This window comes from Elephantulus edwardii, unplaced genomic scaffold (assembly GCF_000299155.1).
Source record: "Elephantulus edwardii isolate Elephantulus edwardi_28Jun2011 unplaced genomic scaffold, EleEdw1.0 scaffold00376, whole genome shotgun sequence".
Taxonomy (NCBI): domain Eukaryota; kingdom Metazoa; phylum Chordata; class Mammalia; order Macroscelidea; family Macroscelididae; genus Elephantulus; species Elephantulus edwardii.
The window spans coordinates 526,649-543,958 of NW_006400126.1; the positions used below are offsets into that span (position 1 = coordinate 526,649).

The 17,310-nt window shown below is 40.2% G+C and overlaps 1 protein-coding gene across 1 annotated transcript in view; it reads left to right on the forward strand.

Moving 5' to 3' along the window:
* ADCY1 (adenylate cyclase 1 (brain)) overlaps positions 1–17,310 on the forward strand; it is a 461,486-nt gene that overhangs the window by 327,814 nt on the left and 116,362 nt on the right. Inside the window, exons 12-14 of the mRNA XM_006902175.1 lie at positions 4,420–4,509; positions 5,015–5,271; positions 5,606–5,732. Of these exons, the coding sequence (XP_006902237.1) occupies positions 4,420–4,509; positions 5,015–5,271; positions 5,606–5,732 (474 nt within the window). The remainder of the gene's footprint in view (positions 1–4,419; positions 4,510–5,014; positions 5,272–5,605; positions 5,733–17,310) is intronic.

The window sequence follows — 17,310 nt, forward strand, 5'->3', positions numbered from 1 at the left end:
GCTCACTATACAATAATAATTTTTATATAGTATTTGTCCTTATGGAACTGAGTTAGTTCACTCAGCATAATGCTCTCCAGTCCCTCCCAAGTTAGGTAACACTTTACAAAATTATTGCTCCTGCATGCTGCATAGTATTCCCTTGTGTAAATGTACCATGAATTCTCAATCCATAAATATCAAACATGCAAAGCCAAGGCTTTTGACACTCCTACAGCTGCAATTTAGCCAACAGTCACTAACTACTCTTAAGAAGTAAAGATCAACCTCAAAAATGGAAAGAGTTGAATCCCATTTATTACTCAAATTTGCAGTTATTCAAGTTCTAAATAAACCTTATTGCTGGGTTTTGAGATCCACACATGGGACAATTAGGGCGGGGATAGAAGTTAGGGAGGGATGGAAGAAGGTTAATTCCTGCTTGGAATGTATATGGAAGTTACATGGAAGGTAGGAGGCGAGGCTGCTATAGACAGAGAGAGATAAGGTGGGTGGACATGACTGCTCAAATAGTTGGCAGTATGTACAAATGACAATGTTATATACCCCAAAATGCCTCTGGTTAAATAATATAGACTGTCATCCTCACTTGGACCCCAGAGATTCTATGCTAGGCATTTAGGCTGGTGTGGCCCATGTAATAATCATTGAGAACTTTCATTTTAATCAGCTTTAATAACACTATATCCAGGAAGTATGTTCCAGTTCTTAGACCCTGGGTAGTGCTTCACCTCACTGAGCTTCGATCTTAATCTGTGTTAAATAGAATGTACTTCATTGCCTTGATATGAAGAGTAAAGGAGTTAACATTTCTAAGTCACTTGCAGTGGAGCTTGAAACATAGTATACTTATTCTAAGTAGTTTTAAGAAAAATAAGAAGAATGAGAATTTTTATCATGGTGATTTTTATGATGCCTGCTCATGGAGCTGTGCAGCAATACTGAAGACATGTTGTTCAAATTCACCAGCTGTTTCATGAAAAAAGATGGGCAATCTCCTCCTATGTTATTAAACTGAAAAGCAGCTGAGGGTCAACTATGGGTCATCTCTGATTTGATGGAAATCTACAACAACTCATGGAGATGTCATATACAACAGAATAAAATGTGTTTTCTTCACAATCATTGTTATACTCTAGTTCTTATTTGCAGCTACTGGAGTGTTTTCACACCTAAGGAGATCAGTCTTCAGTGAGTTGCCTTGCTACCCCAAAGGCCATACCTCTGGTTGAGAGAGAGAAGCTGAGTGAATGTGGTTTATCAGGCAGTTAGGAGGAGATGCAATTGCCAATGGCAGCGCCTGTGGTTGAACAAGAAGAGATATTTTCCTACAGTCTGGAGACCTATCTTGAGCTCTATGGAGAAAGACTGACCGTCTCGTCCCATTGTGATTTATACACTTGGAAACCTGATAAAGGGTTGCTATAAGTCAGAACTAGTTCAATGACAAAGAAATTGAGTTTTATTTATTTCAAACATATTCTTTTGAGATTCATAGAGTTTCCACTGGCTATGTTTGGAAAGCAAATAGCTAGGTTTTTCTTCTAGTCTGTCTTACTCTGCTGAAGCATGCCCACCATGGGAGTCCTACTGGTATTTGAAATGCTGGTGGCATAATTCACAACATCAAAGCAATACGAAACCCTTCCCCACTCAGTCCCTAACCACTCTGTTTTAATAACGGTGGTCTTATACAGTATTCATCCTTATATGACTGAGTTATTTCACTTAGTATAATGTTCTCCAGACTCATCCATATTGTTTAGTGTTTCCTTAATTCTTCAATACTCCATTGTCTAAACGTATCCCAGTTTCTCTTTTCATTCCTTTTTTGACACACACTTCAGCTGTTTTTCTCTTTGCTATTGTGAATAATGCAGCAGTAAATGTGGGTGAATATATATCTATTTGTTTCACAACTCTGATTCCCTTAAGATATGTTGCCAGTGCTGGGATAGCTGGACCATATGGTTATTTCTTTCTTTGGGATGAGCACAGATGTCTTCCGGTCAGTTGGTTAGGTTGATTAGATTGGTTGGCTAAGTTAATCTCTCAAATTTCTTAGCATAGATAAGTGAGCATATCCAGAGCTGCACCTATTGGCTTAAATGCTTCAATTTCTGTTTTGTCATATCCTGGAGTCTTATTTTCTTACAATTGCCTGAACTGCAGCTTAATCTTCTTCCTTCAGTACCCTTAGTTCTTGATCATATACAGCTCCCTGAAATGAATGAGCATTGACCAAATCTTTCTAGTACACCGAGTCTGGGTATTCCTTCTATCTTCTTTGACACTTTCATCGCCATTACATATTTTCACCATAGAATCCTTCAGCCTTAAAACTTGAGGCTTGAATTTATTCTTTAGTTTTTTCAACTTGAAAAATTCCAATCTAGTTTTGTCACTATTGATCTTCCATCTCCAGATCTTGGCTCATTTTACTACAATACTTTGTTATGTCTTCTAAAGCTGCTTTTTATGTCTTCCATTCAGTTCTCTTATTTCATCATTTCTAGCTTCTCTAGATTTTTGAGCAAGTTTCAGAGTCTGTTCTGGCATCTGTTTTGGTGTTTTCTTTCTTTCCTGTTTTTTAGTGGCCTTTTTCTTTTTTTCATGTATGCTATCCTTGATAATGTCCCACAACTTGTCTCATCTTCTATCACTAGTACTCAATGCTTCAAATGTTCTCTTGAAATGGCTTCTAAGTTCAGGCAGGATATATGCAAGATGGTGGGCTTACTTTGGTTTCTTCAGTTTCAAACGGAACTTTCATATGAGCATCCTGTTTCATAGTTGGCCCCTGGCCTTGTGCTGACTGATAATATTGAGCTTCTGTACAGTCTCTTTCCACAGATGCAGTCAGTTTGATTCCTTCATGTTCTATCAGGAAAGGTCTTGATTTTTGTAGTCACCAACTGTTGTAGTTTGAATTGTGATTTACCCTTCCCACTCCCCCATTAGTTGTAAAACTCTGCACTACAATACCAAAGGAACGTGGGTCAAATACATCAGCTGCTCCATGGGAAAAGGATCAGCAGTCTCCTTCTGTATGATTGATTAACTGCCTCAGAAAACCTACTGGGGTCAGCTGGAAGATCAGCTGATCTGACTCGATGGTACACAACAACAACAACATGTGGTTATAATTCCACCTGGGAATGATTGTCTTTCTATGTCAATGGTTAGGATCAATATAAGGTGTTTTCTTAGTCAAACTCTTATGAAATATAAATGGAGTAGATGAAAGCAAAGATGGGAGGAGATGATAAACCAACTGGCAATCTGAAAGGAATCAGAAAACAAGCTGAAGAGACAGGACCTTCACCCAGAAACAAGGAGAAAGAAAGCTTTCCCTTAGAGCCAGTGCTCTAAACTTTTACTGTGAACTTCCTAAATTGTGAGAAAATAAGTTTCTGTTTGTTAAAAACATCTGTTTATGGTCTTCTTCTTGTAACAATAGTAGATTACTAAGACATCAAGTCCTTTTTTGCCTTCTACTCAGAGTGGAGCTTGACTGTAATGAAGACCTCAGGGGCACATCTGGCTAGTGAGGAATTCCGTCTGTCTGTGGAATGACTGCAAGATCTGGTGTTATGCCTTGCCTAACTGGGGATAGAAGTAGATGACATGGGCTGGGCTAGAGATGCAGTCTGGACTCCATTAATAAAGGAAAGATCATTAAGAACATTTCCACCTATACCACTACAGAGCAGAAATACTCTTTCTGAGAATATTTGGAAGACTGGTGTTTTTGTAAGAGGAGTGTGAGGACCCATGCAGCCTAGAACCAAGATCCAATTATATAACTTACTAGCTTTGTGATCATGAACAACCCACTTTGTAAAATAAGTGACATCAGGTTTGGCGATCCTGGAGCTTTAGATCCCTCCATGTTGAGCAGGGAAAATAGGATCTGACTTCACAGGACCAGGGTGAAAGGTACCATTCACACTTCTCAAAGCAGTTCTGCCCTTGCCGCTATGGCTAGTTGCTGTTGTCACCTGTGAGGGTTCTGTGAGTGTTTATAGTTGTGTTCTTAATTTAGGAGCTTGAATATAAGATGTCCAAACTTTGTGAAATTGCTTGTTAAATGTCTTGAAATGTATTTAAAATATAATTTCTAAGAGTAATGTAATTAGAAAAATAATAAAATTTCATTAAAACATAAAAGATGACACAAATAAATGCAAATTCTTACCATTTTCAGATGTAATGATTCAAGATTATTTTTAAAATATCAAATTTTGTCATATTAAATTATAAATAATATCATATTTAAAATTTGAAAAATAGCTATCCCTCAATTTAATATATTCTGTTAATTCCAGTGATAAACAGGCTCCCTGGGGGAATTATTTACTTTGTACATGAATCAACTTTGTAATAGAATACTTTAAAAATTAATGTTTTGTTGGTCAGTGTTTTCCAGGGTGCCTGACAATTCAGATCCGTACCACTTTGTGTATTTTCATTGTGGTCTTGATCTATTCAGTGGCCCAAGGATGTATGGTAAGTAATTAAAATGACAAAAAAAAAAGCTTAAGTAGGTTGATATATCTAGGTATGTTTCAGGGCCAGGAAAGACCTTGGATTCACGTAGAGATGTCCCCTTGAGTGTCCAGACTAGAAGTGAGGGTGGGAATTAAGATCAGCAAATAGCCAGAGACCAGCCAAGGAGGGGAGAAGCTGTTTGATGGAAGAGAACACTGTTACCCTCAGATGTACAGAGAACAGAAGCTGTATCAGTGGCAAGATGAAGCTGAAATGGAGGTGAGGAGTGTTAATGGACTTGGTGCTGTAGAGTCCAAACTGGAGTGGCTTCCACCTTACTGAAGAGTTTGTAAAGCCTTTGGGGTACTTTAAACAAACTGGGCAAAATGGACAAAAGAGCCAGTGGTACCAATGATGGTCAGAATAGGGAGACAGGAGGGCATGGTACAGGAGGGGGCCGCAGCTAGTAGGGGGTCCCACTGCCTGCTTTTCTCACATTGGCCTCTATTCCTCCTTCCCCCAGGTAGGCTGCATGCCTTGGGCCTGGACCAGGAGCCCCAACAGTTCCCTGGTGGTCCTCTTACCTGAAAGCCGAAGCACCACATTGCCTGGCCCACCCTGCACCTTGGTGCCCCACGCTCTGCTCTGCTGCCTTGTGGGCACCCTCACACTTGCCACCTTCCTGCGTGTCCCCTCCTGGCCCAAGACACTTCTCCTGCTAGTGCTCACCATGCTGTCCATCTTTGTGCTGGGGCTCAGCGGGCCCGTGGGAGCAGCTGGGTGAGTGTGGCTCAGGGACAATCCGTTTTGATCCAAAGCCATGTCTTACATCATCTTCTGAGAATAAAACTCAAGAGCACTTGTGAGATATATATGTATTAATTTGATGGCTTCTCCATTTTCTCCTTTGGACCATATTCTATATGAACCCAGACTTTGCAATGATAGGTGTCTGTCCCCCTGGATGCTCCTTATGCCAATCCTTATGTCCAGGTTATGGTCTAATCTAAGCCCTGTCATGCTAAGGAATCCACCATGAAGTCTGCAAGCCCTCTGAAAGTTGATCTTCTGTGGTGATGAGCTTGGGCCAAGCCCAATTTCTCTTTTTTTCCAGGGGCCTTGCCATGTCCTTGCATAGCTACGAGCCTTTCCTGGCTGTCCTGCTTTTCTCCTTCGCACTGGGCCTGCACTCCAGGCAGGTGGACCTCAAACTGCGGCTGGACTACCTCTGGGCTGTGCAGGCAAGAAGCTCCTCCTGACTCTGGGGGGAGTGGCTGTGGTGAAGGCTGATCTATTCTAAGCATCAAGGCAGGGTTGTGAGCTGTGCCAATGAGTGTGTGGGACAGCAGAGACTCCTTATAGAGAAGGCAGAGCCTAATACTGACCAGGTGGGAAGATCTGTGGCAGGGACCTTCAGGTTTGGAACAATGCCTGGGTAGACAGGACAGGAAGACTGCAGGAGGGTCTTCAGGATCACTGTACAGTGAGTGGCCTGAGGACACCCAGCATACCAGGTGGTTTGTTAGTCGGTAGAACAGGGGCTCCATCTCTGATCAAGCCCAAGTGTCAGAAGATTCCATGAGGTTCACTAGGATGTGCATGAAGTGGAGGAATCTTGCATCACCTGTCCTCTGTTCAGGAATTTTGCAGGAGAAGTCAATAATCTAGAGTTTAGCAAACACCTTGAGCAATTTTTAAGGTCCCATTTTAAGAGAAACCTTGGATAGCAGAACTTGTAAACTATCAAAATCCTGAGCATCCGGTAGAAAGTGCTGCATAACAGCCTCTAAAATCTCTCTCTCTGATGGGTATAAGGCAGGATTATGATTGCCTAGTATTGACGATAAGCAGATTGTTGACTCAGATTTGGCACACAGGGTTTACCTGTATCCCTCTTTGTGGATGAGGCCTCAGACAGATGTGGAGTCTGGAACTGTACCTACTTCTGTTCTTTATGGTCTCAGAGTTGTGTACAGAGATTCCTGGTTCAAATCCTATCTGCTTACTACCTTTTTACTTACTGACCTCAGGCAAATTGCCAACTGTAACTTGCTAGATGTCATCCAGTCAACAATGACTTATAGCAACAACATGAACAGCAGATCGAAACCTTGTCTTGTTCTGTACTGTCCTCATCATATCTAATATACTCTTTCCCATTATTACAGTCATTGTGTGTCAAATCTTACTGCAGTCCATCCCATTGAAGTTCTTTCTTTCTTTCTCTGAACTTTTTCGAAATGCAGTTTTTTACCATAATCTGGTCCCTCCTGACAACATGCCCAAAGTAGATTTGGTTGTTCTTCTGTCAGTTCATTAGACATTCAGTACTCTTCAACACTACAATTCAAAGGCATCGATTCTTCTTTGGTCACCCTTATTCACTGTGCAACTTTCAGAAGCATAGGAAGCAATTGAAAATATCAGGGCTTGGATCAGGTCTACCTTAGTCTTTAAACTGATATCTTTGTTCTTTAGCATTTTAGAGAGGTCCTTAACAGCAGATTTCCCTAATGCTTTTATTTCTTGACTGTTGCTACCATGGGTATTGATTATACACCCACATAAAATGAACGCATTGACAATATCAATCTTTTCTCTACATGTAATGATGTTACCTGTAAATCTAGTGATAAAGAATTAAAAGCAAGAAAGGGCAAAAGAATGAAGGCTGATAAACATTAGCTCTTAAGAAATTCTTCTTATTTTGACACCCTAAGAAGTAATTTGAGAAGAGCCACTGTTTCTATTGAAGTGGAGAGGGGAAGGGTTAAGTTACACAGGGCAAGGAACAGGGCAGAAGGAAAGGAAGCCTCTGCAGGGGCTCCAGGTGGGAGGAGGTATGTAAGATCAGGGTTGTCTGATGGGCAGCACCAGGGAGGACTCAGTGACAAGTGGAGGCTTATACACATGCTGCAGGGCCTAAGGACATGATACTGAGATCAGAAACACCTCATAAAGAAGCACTGGTGATAAGGGGGAAGGGGAGCCAAGGGTGCAATCTGGGAGCCTGTGGTGGCTACAGCAGCAGGATGGAAGCTTTTCACATTGTCACAGGGCATGAAGAAAGACACCTTGAAAGGAGGAAGAAGTCCTTATGGATCCTAGAAATGACTCATATGTGTCATTTGGTTATGGGTAGAGGACAGATGGTCCACTTTACTCAAAAGAGTTTAGAGTGTAAGCTGAACCCATGGCAGAGAGTGGGAAGGTTCTTACAAAACTGACCTTAGTGGCAGGAGGATTCATGACCTTTGTCCACAGTCGCAGTCAGTCCACAGTAACCAGGCAGGACAGAGCCAGTATACTCTTCACAATCCTTTCCATTCTATGACCATACCGTCCTTGGTCTAGACTCAAAGGAAGAAGGAGGTCAAAGAGTCTGTCGATAGTTGTCCAAGTCAGACTCTAGGATGAGCAGTTACAGATGCACCACAGGCACCAGTGGAAGATATCCAGCATGTACTGGTTCCTGGAAAGAAGACCTAGCCCTTACTACTTTCCAAAGTCACATCAAGTAATGTGCAAATAGCCTCTGTATGTTGAGCTCTGCCACAGAGCACTATCTGGTCAGGTGTCTTTCTAGGATCAGACAATAATCCTTAGATTGAATGCATCTAGAAAAACCTGTTGACCCTACTCAGCCAGCCCTCTGGCTTAGAGACCTAAGTTGAGTTTAGTTAAGAATGTCTAGTGAGAAAAAAGAAAGAAAGCCAGCTAACTTACTCAGAAGTCGAAAATAACTTCAGATGCATCCAGAAGTCCTAGGATGGCTCTAGGGCAGAGTGGACAAAATCAGGCTTTCAAAGTGGAGTTAAGTGTTGGCCCTTTACCTCTTCCAGCCAAGTAACACTTCCCAGATGAGGCATGTCCTTTCTGTCTGATTGGCAAGGCCTTTTCTTGTCCCACTATGTGTTAATTGGCTTCCCCATTCAGTAGCCCCACCCAGCTCTCCTCATGCCCCAAATGTAAAGGGGTTTATTATGAATTCCAATGGATGGACGAATGCACTGCCTTAGAGCTTTTGGCCACTTGTGCACTAAGTGGTCATGTTGGTGTTGGTGGTAGTGTATGCCATCAAGTTGGAGATGGCCCATATCTGACCCTCTAGTAGATTTTCAGAGGCAGTATATCACAGTATATCACATCTTTCTTCCATGGAGCAGCTGACAGATTTGAACCATGTGCTTTCAGAGGGCAGTGCAGCCTCTTAGCACTAGACCACCAGAGCTTCTATAAACATTTAAGAAAATTGACCTGACTTTCCTATATCCCTGTCAAAACGATGAAACTTCTAGATCCTGCCTGTTTTCTCTCTGGACATCTAGGCATGCCATGCAGACATTAGAGTGCCTCAAATTATTTCAACATTACCTGATCAAATACAAACTGGGTTAATTATTTTTTGAGGCTTGATTTGGAGGACAAACCTATATAAATAGGTGAGCCTTTACTTATGATGATGTCCTCACACTTTTAATGTTTAACTCTTTAAATACTTTGTTTCCTGTGCTGTTTTTATCTTTGAACTGAGTAGATAATATAGTTTTGACACTTATGCTACTTAGTTTTGATGCAATTAAAACAATTTACTTCTCACCCCATGAATGTGTAATCAGAGTCTGATTCTCATTTGTGCAGTAGCTATAGCACTTAGAGAAGCTTCCAGATATGCAAAGTAAACACATGGGACTGAGCCAGTCATCTTCCCTGAATGACTTTCCCTACATAGGCATGACAGTTGCACTTGTCTCAGAGGGCATGGGGAAGTTTGTTCATAACACATGCCACAGGAGTGAGTGCTCTACAAACTGACATGCTGCAGCCATGTTCATCCCAATGTGTGTGTGTGTGTGTGTGTGTGTGTGTGTGTGTGTGTTTATGTCTCTTGTCTGCATTTTCCTTCTGGGACTTTGGGTGAACACATCTTTAGAAACAGGTTTTATTGGGAGACAAGTGATCTCGGATGCTTTGCAGATGTATTCTTCAACACAAGACTATAGTAACTACAGGAAGACAGGCCCTGATGTGCACAGCACAGCATGTTACTCTGTACCCATAACTTAGCTTCTTCCAGAAGGCACTTGCTGGGGGGAAATACGTAAGAAACCAACAAAAGTCAAGCTCATTGCTCCTGAGTCAAAGCCCACTCATAGCTGCTCCTCCAGTTTATTTTGGGAGGCTGTAAATCACATGGGAGGGAACTGGCCATCTTCCTTCCTTGGAGCTGCTGGTAGATTAGAACTGGCTACATTTCAGAAAGCAATGAAACCACTACTCCATCAGAGCTCCCTGCTGAGCACTTGCTAATCACCCGTAATATATCAGATACTCTGGATGCAAAAATGTATATCTATTCCACCAAGTAAGCATCAGTAATACTCAGAAAATGAAATCAAACACATCACAGCTGACTAGTGGATTTCTGTACAATAAAGTACATGCCAAATAAAATTTAGACTGAGACTTTGTCAAGCTTAGGAGCCAGGCTGTATAGGCTCTCTAAAGGTAATACCTAAACTGAGACTTTACTGATGAAGATTATCTGGAAGAAGATAGTGGAGTGTCAGATAGGGAAGAGCTTCTGCCTCTATTAAGATGATCATGTAGTGGTTTTTTGCTATTGTTTGGTTGTTGTTGTTGTTGTTATTGTTATATGCCGTCGTGTCGCTTGCAACTCATAGTAACCCTATGTACAACAGTAAACCTTGCTTTATCCTGTGCCAATTGCACTGCCTCTTACACACCCATCCCGATTACCCCAGTCACTGAATCAATCCACCTCATAGAGGGTCTTCCCTTCTTACGCCGTCCCTCCACCCTCCCAAGCATGATATCCCTCTCTAAGGACCTGTCCCTCCTTACAACATAGGGGAAAACCCTATGTTTGGTTGTTAGGTGCTATCAAATCAAGTCTGACTTATAACAATCCTATGAACAACCGATCTGAATCCTATCCTATCCTGTGCCATCCTCACAGTCTCTGACACGTTCAAGCTCATTATTGCAGTCACTGTGTTAATCCACCTGGTTAAGGATCTTCCTCTCCTTCACTGTCCTTCCACGTTTCCAAGCATGATGTCCCTCTCTAAGGAATGATTTCTCCTAGCAACATGCAGAAAGTACACAAGATGACTCCAAGGAGCACACTGGCTACTTCTTCTCCAAGATACACATGTTTATTATTTTAGCAGTCCATCTCATATTCAGCACTCTTCTAACACTCCACAGTTCAAAGGCATCAATTCATCTTCTGTCGTTGTCCAGCTCTCAGATGCATAGTGAGTGAATCAGGTGCACCTTAGTCTTTAACATCGGTGTTTCTCAATAGTTTGGAGAGGTCCCTGACTAGACTTTCCCTGTGTGATAAGTCTCCTGATCTCCTGACTGCTAAGTGTATTTATTGTATATTCAAGCAAGATGAAGTTGTTGACAGTCTCAATATTTTTTCCATATACCATGATGTTGCCTATTGGTCCAGCGGCAAGAGTTTCGTTTTCTTTTTGTTATTATTGTTATAAAAAGCTTTATTGTTTCCATTTTTTTCACAAGGCTTGGGTTAGGGGCTTCTGGGTGGATGAAATTATGCCCCAAGGTGAGAAAGAGAAACTTATTGTTGATGGCAGGGATATGTAGAGAACCCTTAGTAGGTCCTGAAGGGCCCCTAGTCAGAGTTGAGGTTGATTCACTTGAAGAGATAGTCTGCTCATCCTGGCCTAATGTTGAAGTCACCATCTCTTCTTCAGCAGTTTCACTTCTTCATCCAGGAAGTGGCCTTCAGAAAGTCACAGCAGTGGGGTCTGTGTGGGTAGAGCCCACAGAGTGCAAATCCAGAAGGGCCTGATTTAGGTCCTTTTGCAAGGCCAAGGCTGCTTCCATGGAATTACATGGGGTCTTTCCCCTATTTATCCTGGAAAGGTTTCTATATATCTTGGAAGAGGATATGGCAACTGCAATAGTTTTACAGCTTTCTTGTGCTTCTCTTTTGTCAACTCATAGAAAAAGTGACCCACACTTTCCAAGGCCAGGTCACACCATCACAGTCAAAATAAAAACCCAGTTGATGTCGGTCTCCATTTCATCAGAATAATTCTGATGGATCTGAGAGCTCAGAGTTGGTCAGGATTTGGAACTAAACAAACAAGCAAACACAAATAAACAAAAAACCACTGTTGGTGTGTCCTGAAAATAGCAGATGGCTAAGAAGATGGTCTCAAGGTTATACATGGAGATGAGGTTGGAGGCTGGAGGTGGGGATCATTGGATCTGTTCCATTCAAACACTATTGAAACAGGAAGCAGATCTGCAGGACCACTGGGAGATTTGAGTTTTGTTTTCTTGACACTGAGATGCAATCCATATGGAAGGCTGCTTTGTTTGATCTTCTGCAGCAAGTGCTTCAAGTCCTCCTCACTTTCAGCTTCCTGGAAATTGTTGATGAGTCTTCCTCTGATCTTGATGCAACATTTGTCTAAGTAGAGTCCAGCTCCTTGAATAATTTTCTCCACATAGGGATTAAATAGATAGGGAGAGGGGATACAACCTTGACACACACTTTTCCTAATTTTCAACCATTCCATTTTCCCTTTCCCTGTTTGCTTAATAGCCTCTTGGTCTAGGTATAGGTTTCACAAGAGCATAATAAGTGTGCAAGGATTTCTATTCTTCTCAATGTTAGTCATAATTTTAATGATCAATGTCATCAAATACCTTTGCATAGTCAATAAAGCACAAATAGACTTTCTTCTGATTTTCTTTGCTTTTAACCAGGATCCATCTGGCATCAGCTATGATGTCCCAGCTTGAATTTCTGCCAGTTCTCTATCTATCCTCTGTTTTTGCAGTTTTGGGATGATCTTCAGCAATATTTTCCTTACTTGTGATATTAATGATATTTTTCAATAATTTATTTCCACATTCTGTTACATCATTTTTCTTGGAATTGAGAACAAACATGAAACTCTTCCAGTTAGCTAGCCAGGCAGCTGTCCTCCAAATTTCCTGTCATAGATTGGTAAGCATGTCCAGGGCTACATCTGTCATCTTAAGCAAGTCAGTTGGTATCCCATATATACCTAGGGTCTTATTTTTGCTCAATGTCTTCAGTGCAGCTTGAACTTTTTTCTTCATTACCACTGGCTCATGATCATATTCAGGTACTTCTTGAAATATATCAGTGGCAAATTATTTTTAATACAGTGACTCTGTGTACTCCTTCTACCTTATTTTGATATTTGTTAGATCATTCAGGAGGCTAGGTTTTATGAGGAGGAATGTGACTTTAGGATTGGAGGAATTCTCATCAACACCCTACAATATGTAGATGACACAAGCTTGCTTGCCAAAACTGAGGAGGACCTGAAGCGTTTGCTGCTGAAGGTCAAGGACTGCAGTCTTCAATATAGATTGAAGCTCAATATCAAGAAAACAAAGATTCTCAACAGGGGGCCAATTGGCAGCATCACTATAGATGGAGAGGAAATTGAGATTGTTAACAATTTCATCTTGCTTGGATCCACAATCAACACTCTTGACACTAGCAGTCAGGAAATCAAAAGATGAATTGCATTTGATAAGTCTGCTGTCAGTGACCTCTCATGATGGTAGTCTAGAAATTAAGGTGCACCTGATCCAAACCATGGTCTTCACAATTACTTGCTAGGCATCAGAGAGCTGGATAATGACTAAGGATAACAGTAGAAAAATGGATGCCTTTGAATTGTAGTGCTGGTGAAGAGTAATGAACATATCATGGACTGCCAAAAGAACAAACAGGTCTGTCTTGGAGAGGGTGAAACAAAGTTTCTCCTTGAAGGCAAGGATTCTGAATCTCTTTCTCCCATCCTGTGGGCATGTAGCCTGGAGGGACCAATACTTGGAGAAAGATATCATGCTTGAAAGGATAGAGGATAGAGCAGGAAAGGAAGATGCTGGATGCAATGAATTGATACAGTCACTGGGACAATAGAGGATAGAGGTGTCAGAGACATTGGACTAGCTCAGGATAGGGCAGGTTTCATAGCTGTTGTACATAGGGTTGCTATAAGCACAGGCAACATGATGGCACATAACAACAACAAGAATCCTAAGTATTATAACTCTAAGCTTGATTTTTTTCACTTCTTTCATCAGTGGTTTTAAGTCTATTAGTATGGTCAGTTACATTGTTTTAATCAAATCAATCACTCTCAAATTATTAAAATAAATCTCGGTGATAGAATAGGATTTTTATTATATTGTTTTATTCAATTTGCTAAAATTTGTAAAGAGTATTTGATGGTCAACAAACAAATGGATTGAGAAATTGTAGTACATTGACACAATGGAATACTATGCATCACTGAGAAGCAATGATTTTTAAAAATATAATATAGGAGAGACTGGAGAGCATTATGCTGAGTGAACTAACTCAGTCTCATAAAGACAAATACTGCATAAGACTATTATTGTAAAAATAGAAGGATTGCTATTAAGAGCTGTACCGAAGTCCAAGAGGGAAAGGGGAAGCAGGAAGGAATACTGAGGGTTGGAGGGGGTAAAATCTCAAGTTAGCAGATTTTGGTGGGCAGAGTGAGAGCGTGAAGGAATTAAGAAAGATCAACTGGGAACCTGAAAGGGTGGGGTAATGACAGACATGGATTAATGATTGTTAATTTTATAAAACACCATGTATAGGAATGATAATGTGAAATACAGTGTGAATGGAGGGATGTATGGAACACTATATATAAGTGAAACAGTGTATATGACTTTTGTATGTAAACCAAAACACATTTTTAAAGTATTTTTTTAAGAGTATTTTATAGTGAAGCTGGCTCAGGATATGACAAAATTCAGAGTTGTTCATAGGGTCACTGTGAGTTATGCATGACTTTCTCTATATTAATATCTGTTGTTATTGTGTACTGTCAAGTTGGAACTGACCTGGTAGCTGACCCTTTGGTGGGTTTTCTGAGCTGGTTAATCACTCAAGAGAAGATTGCTCATCCTTCTCCCATGTCTGTCTTTCTGTGTGTGTGTGTGTGTGTGTGTGTGTGTGTGTGTATGTATGTATGTATGATCTATGATCTAGATCATCTATGATCTATATCATCTATTGTCTATCTATCTATCTATCTATCTATCTATCTATCTATCTATCTATTATCTATCTATCATCTATCTATCTATCTATTATCTATCTATCATCTATCTATCTATCTATCTATCTATCTATCTATCTATCTATCTATCTATCTATCTATACCTGTCATCATCTATCTACTTAGCTGATTAGATAGCGGCAAGAAACTGCACTGCAATCTCAAAGGCACACCGTTTGAATCCACCAGCTTACCAGCTGCTCCACTGGAGAAAGATGGACAGCCTCCTTCCGTGTAATTTACTGTCTCTGAAAACCCGCTGGAGGCTCAGTTATGAGTTGGAGTCTTGGAGGGATTTACTGGTGAGCTTCTTTTCATGTACTTTGGACTTGTAGCCAAAAAAGGCTTGGAAAAATACATCTTTGGAAAAAGACATCATGCTGGAAAATGCATGCATGGAAGTTCAGGACTCAACGAGACTGATTAACACAGAGATTGTAACTACAAGCTCAAGATTGTGAGGATGATTGCAGGATAGAGCAAGGTTCAGATCTGTTCTTCATGGGGTTACTATGCATTGTAGTCTACCGGATGGGGCCTACCAACAATGATAACATATAAAGCTATTTGGTTTTCTGTTTCTTGTTGAGGGAGCTCTGGGACCTACGTTGTAGGGTATTTACCACTAATGTAAAGGCCATACCTCTCTGGTGGTTCAAATCCATCAGGAGTTTCATGCGAGGAGCATGAACTCTCCTTTTCTGTCAGTTGTTGTTGTTGTCATCTGCTGTTGAGCAGAGTATGACTTATCCAGACCCTGTGAACAACAGATCTGTACTCTCTCCTATCCTGTGGCATTCTCACATTTCCTGACACAGTGGAGCCCATCACAGCAGACACTGTGTCAATCCACCTAGTTGAAAGTCTTCCTTTCCTTTACCAACCCTCTCCCTTTCTGAGCATCATGTCCCTCTCCAAGGAATAGCCCAGCCCTCCTAACAACATGGTCCAGTGGCAAGAAGTTGTGCTGCAATCCCAAAGGCACATGGTTCAAGGCCACCAGCTGCTCTGGGGGGAGAAAGAAGAGCATTCTCGTCCTGTGAAATTAACTGCCTCTGAAAACCCATTGGAGGGTCCAGCTTTGAATCAGTTCTGATACTTCAGTACACAACAACAACAAAGCATCATGTCTTTATCTAAAGAGCACTCTGGCTGCACCTTCACCAAGACATATTTGTTTGTTCTTTTGGCAGTCCATGATGGGATGGATGTTCAGTGCTCTTCTCCAACACCACAACTCAAAGGCATCAATTCTTCTGTCATCCTTGTTCATTGTCCAGCTCTCAGATGCATAGAAAGTGATCAGAAAGGCCATGGCCTGAATCAGATGCATCTTAGTCCTCAAACTAACATCGTTACTCCTCAGTAATTTGGAGATTTCACTAGCTAGGCTTTTTTTAAAAATGTGATTTATAGCCTTGGAAACCCACTGGAGAGGGAACTGAGTCAGTTCCAACTCAACAATACTGAGAGCTAGTTTTTTCTTTCGGATTGAGTTTTAGAAGATTATATCTTTCACTGAATTTATTAGTGATAGCATGTCCCTCACTTGTGATGTTATTATTTGTGTAATCATTCTTTCTCTTCTAATAACTCTGACTAGAAGTTTATAAATTTTATTGTTAATCCAAAGAACGTATTTTGATTTCATTGGTTTTTCTCAATTTTTTTAAATTTATATTGATTTCTATAATAATTTATGTTCTCTGATTAGTTTGTTTTGATTAGCTTTTAATTTTCTAGTTTCTTAAATTGGAAGCAAGGTCATTGATTTGGGACTTTTAGTCTTTTTTTCTTTGGATGTTTTGTGTTCTAATTTTTTCCTCAAAATACGCTTGTTACTGAATTCCAGAAAATTTGATGTTGCATTTCGTTTTATTTCCATTATGTTCAAACTAACTTTTCTGTATCTTTGTTTTCTTCTTTAGCCATACGATTATTTAGAAGGATTTTTGAGATGTCTTTCTGTTATTAATTTCTAGTTAAATTTTTGTGGTTTTTAACACTTTCAATATGATTTGAACATTTTTAAACTTGTTCAGACTTTGTAAGCAGCTCATGCTGTCTATGCCCCTGCAGAGTTGGTGTATCCTTTAGATGTTCCATAGATATCAAGATTAATTCAAGTTGGTTGATGGTTCTTCAAGCCTTGCTGGTTTTCTACCTAGAAATTTTAGATTGTTAAATATAATTACAGATTATCCTTTTGATGTATTTAAAGTTTATTTATACAAAGCAGTTTTGGGTTTACAAAAAATTATGCCATAAACACAGATTTGTTATCCACCCTTCTCACCCTTGTGCAGTTTCTCTTGTCATTAACATTTTGCATTGTTTAACATTAGGGTGGGGTTTTTGTGATATTTGCTTTATTTAAGTGCTTTTTAAAACTTCTTAAAATTATTATTATTATTATTAGTTTTTATAAAATTTTTGTTTTATACTGGTTTACTTACAAGTTTCATATATATTGTTTTTCACATTAGATCTTTCCATTTTCCTTTACCCACCTCTCCCTCCAACTATCAAATTATACAACCCTATAATTAAGCCCCTCTCCAGTCCTCACCCCTCTGCTCCCCTCTTTTCACCTTGGATCCTCATACACATTCTACAATAATAGCTTTTCTTTTTTTTTATTTAATTTAGTTTGTTCATTTTTCATTTCAATGAACAT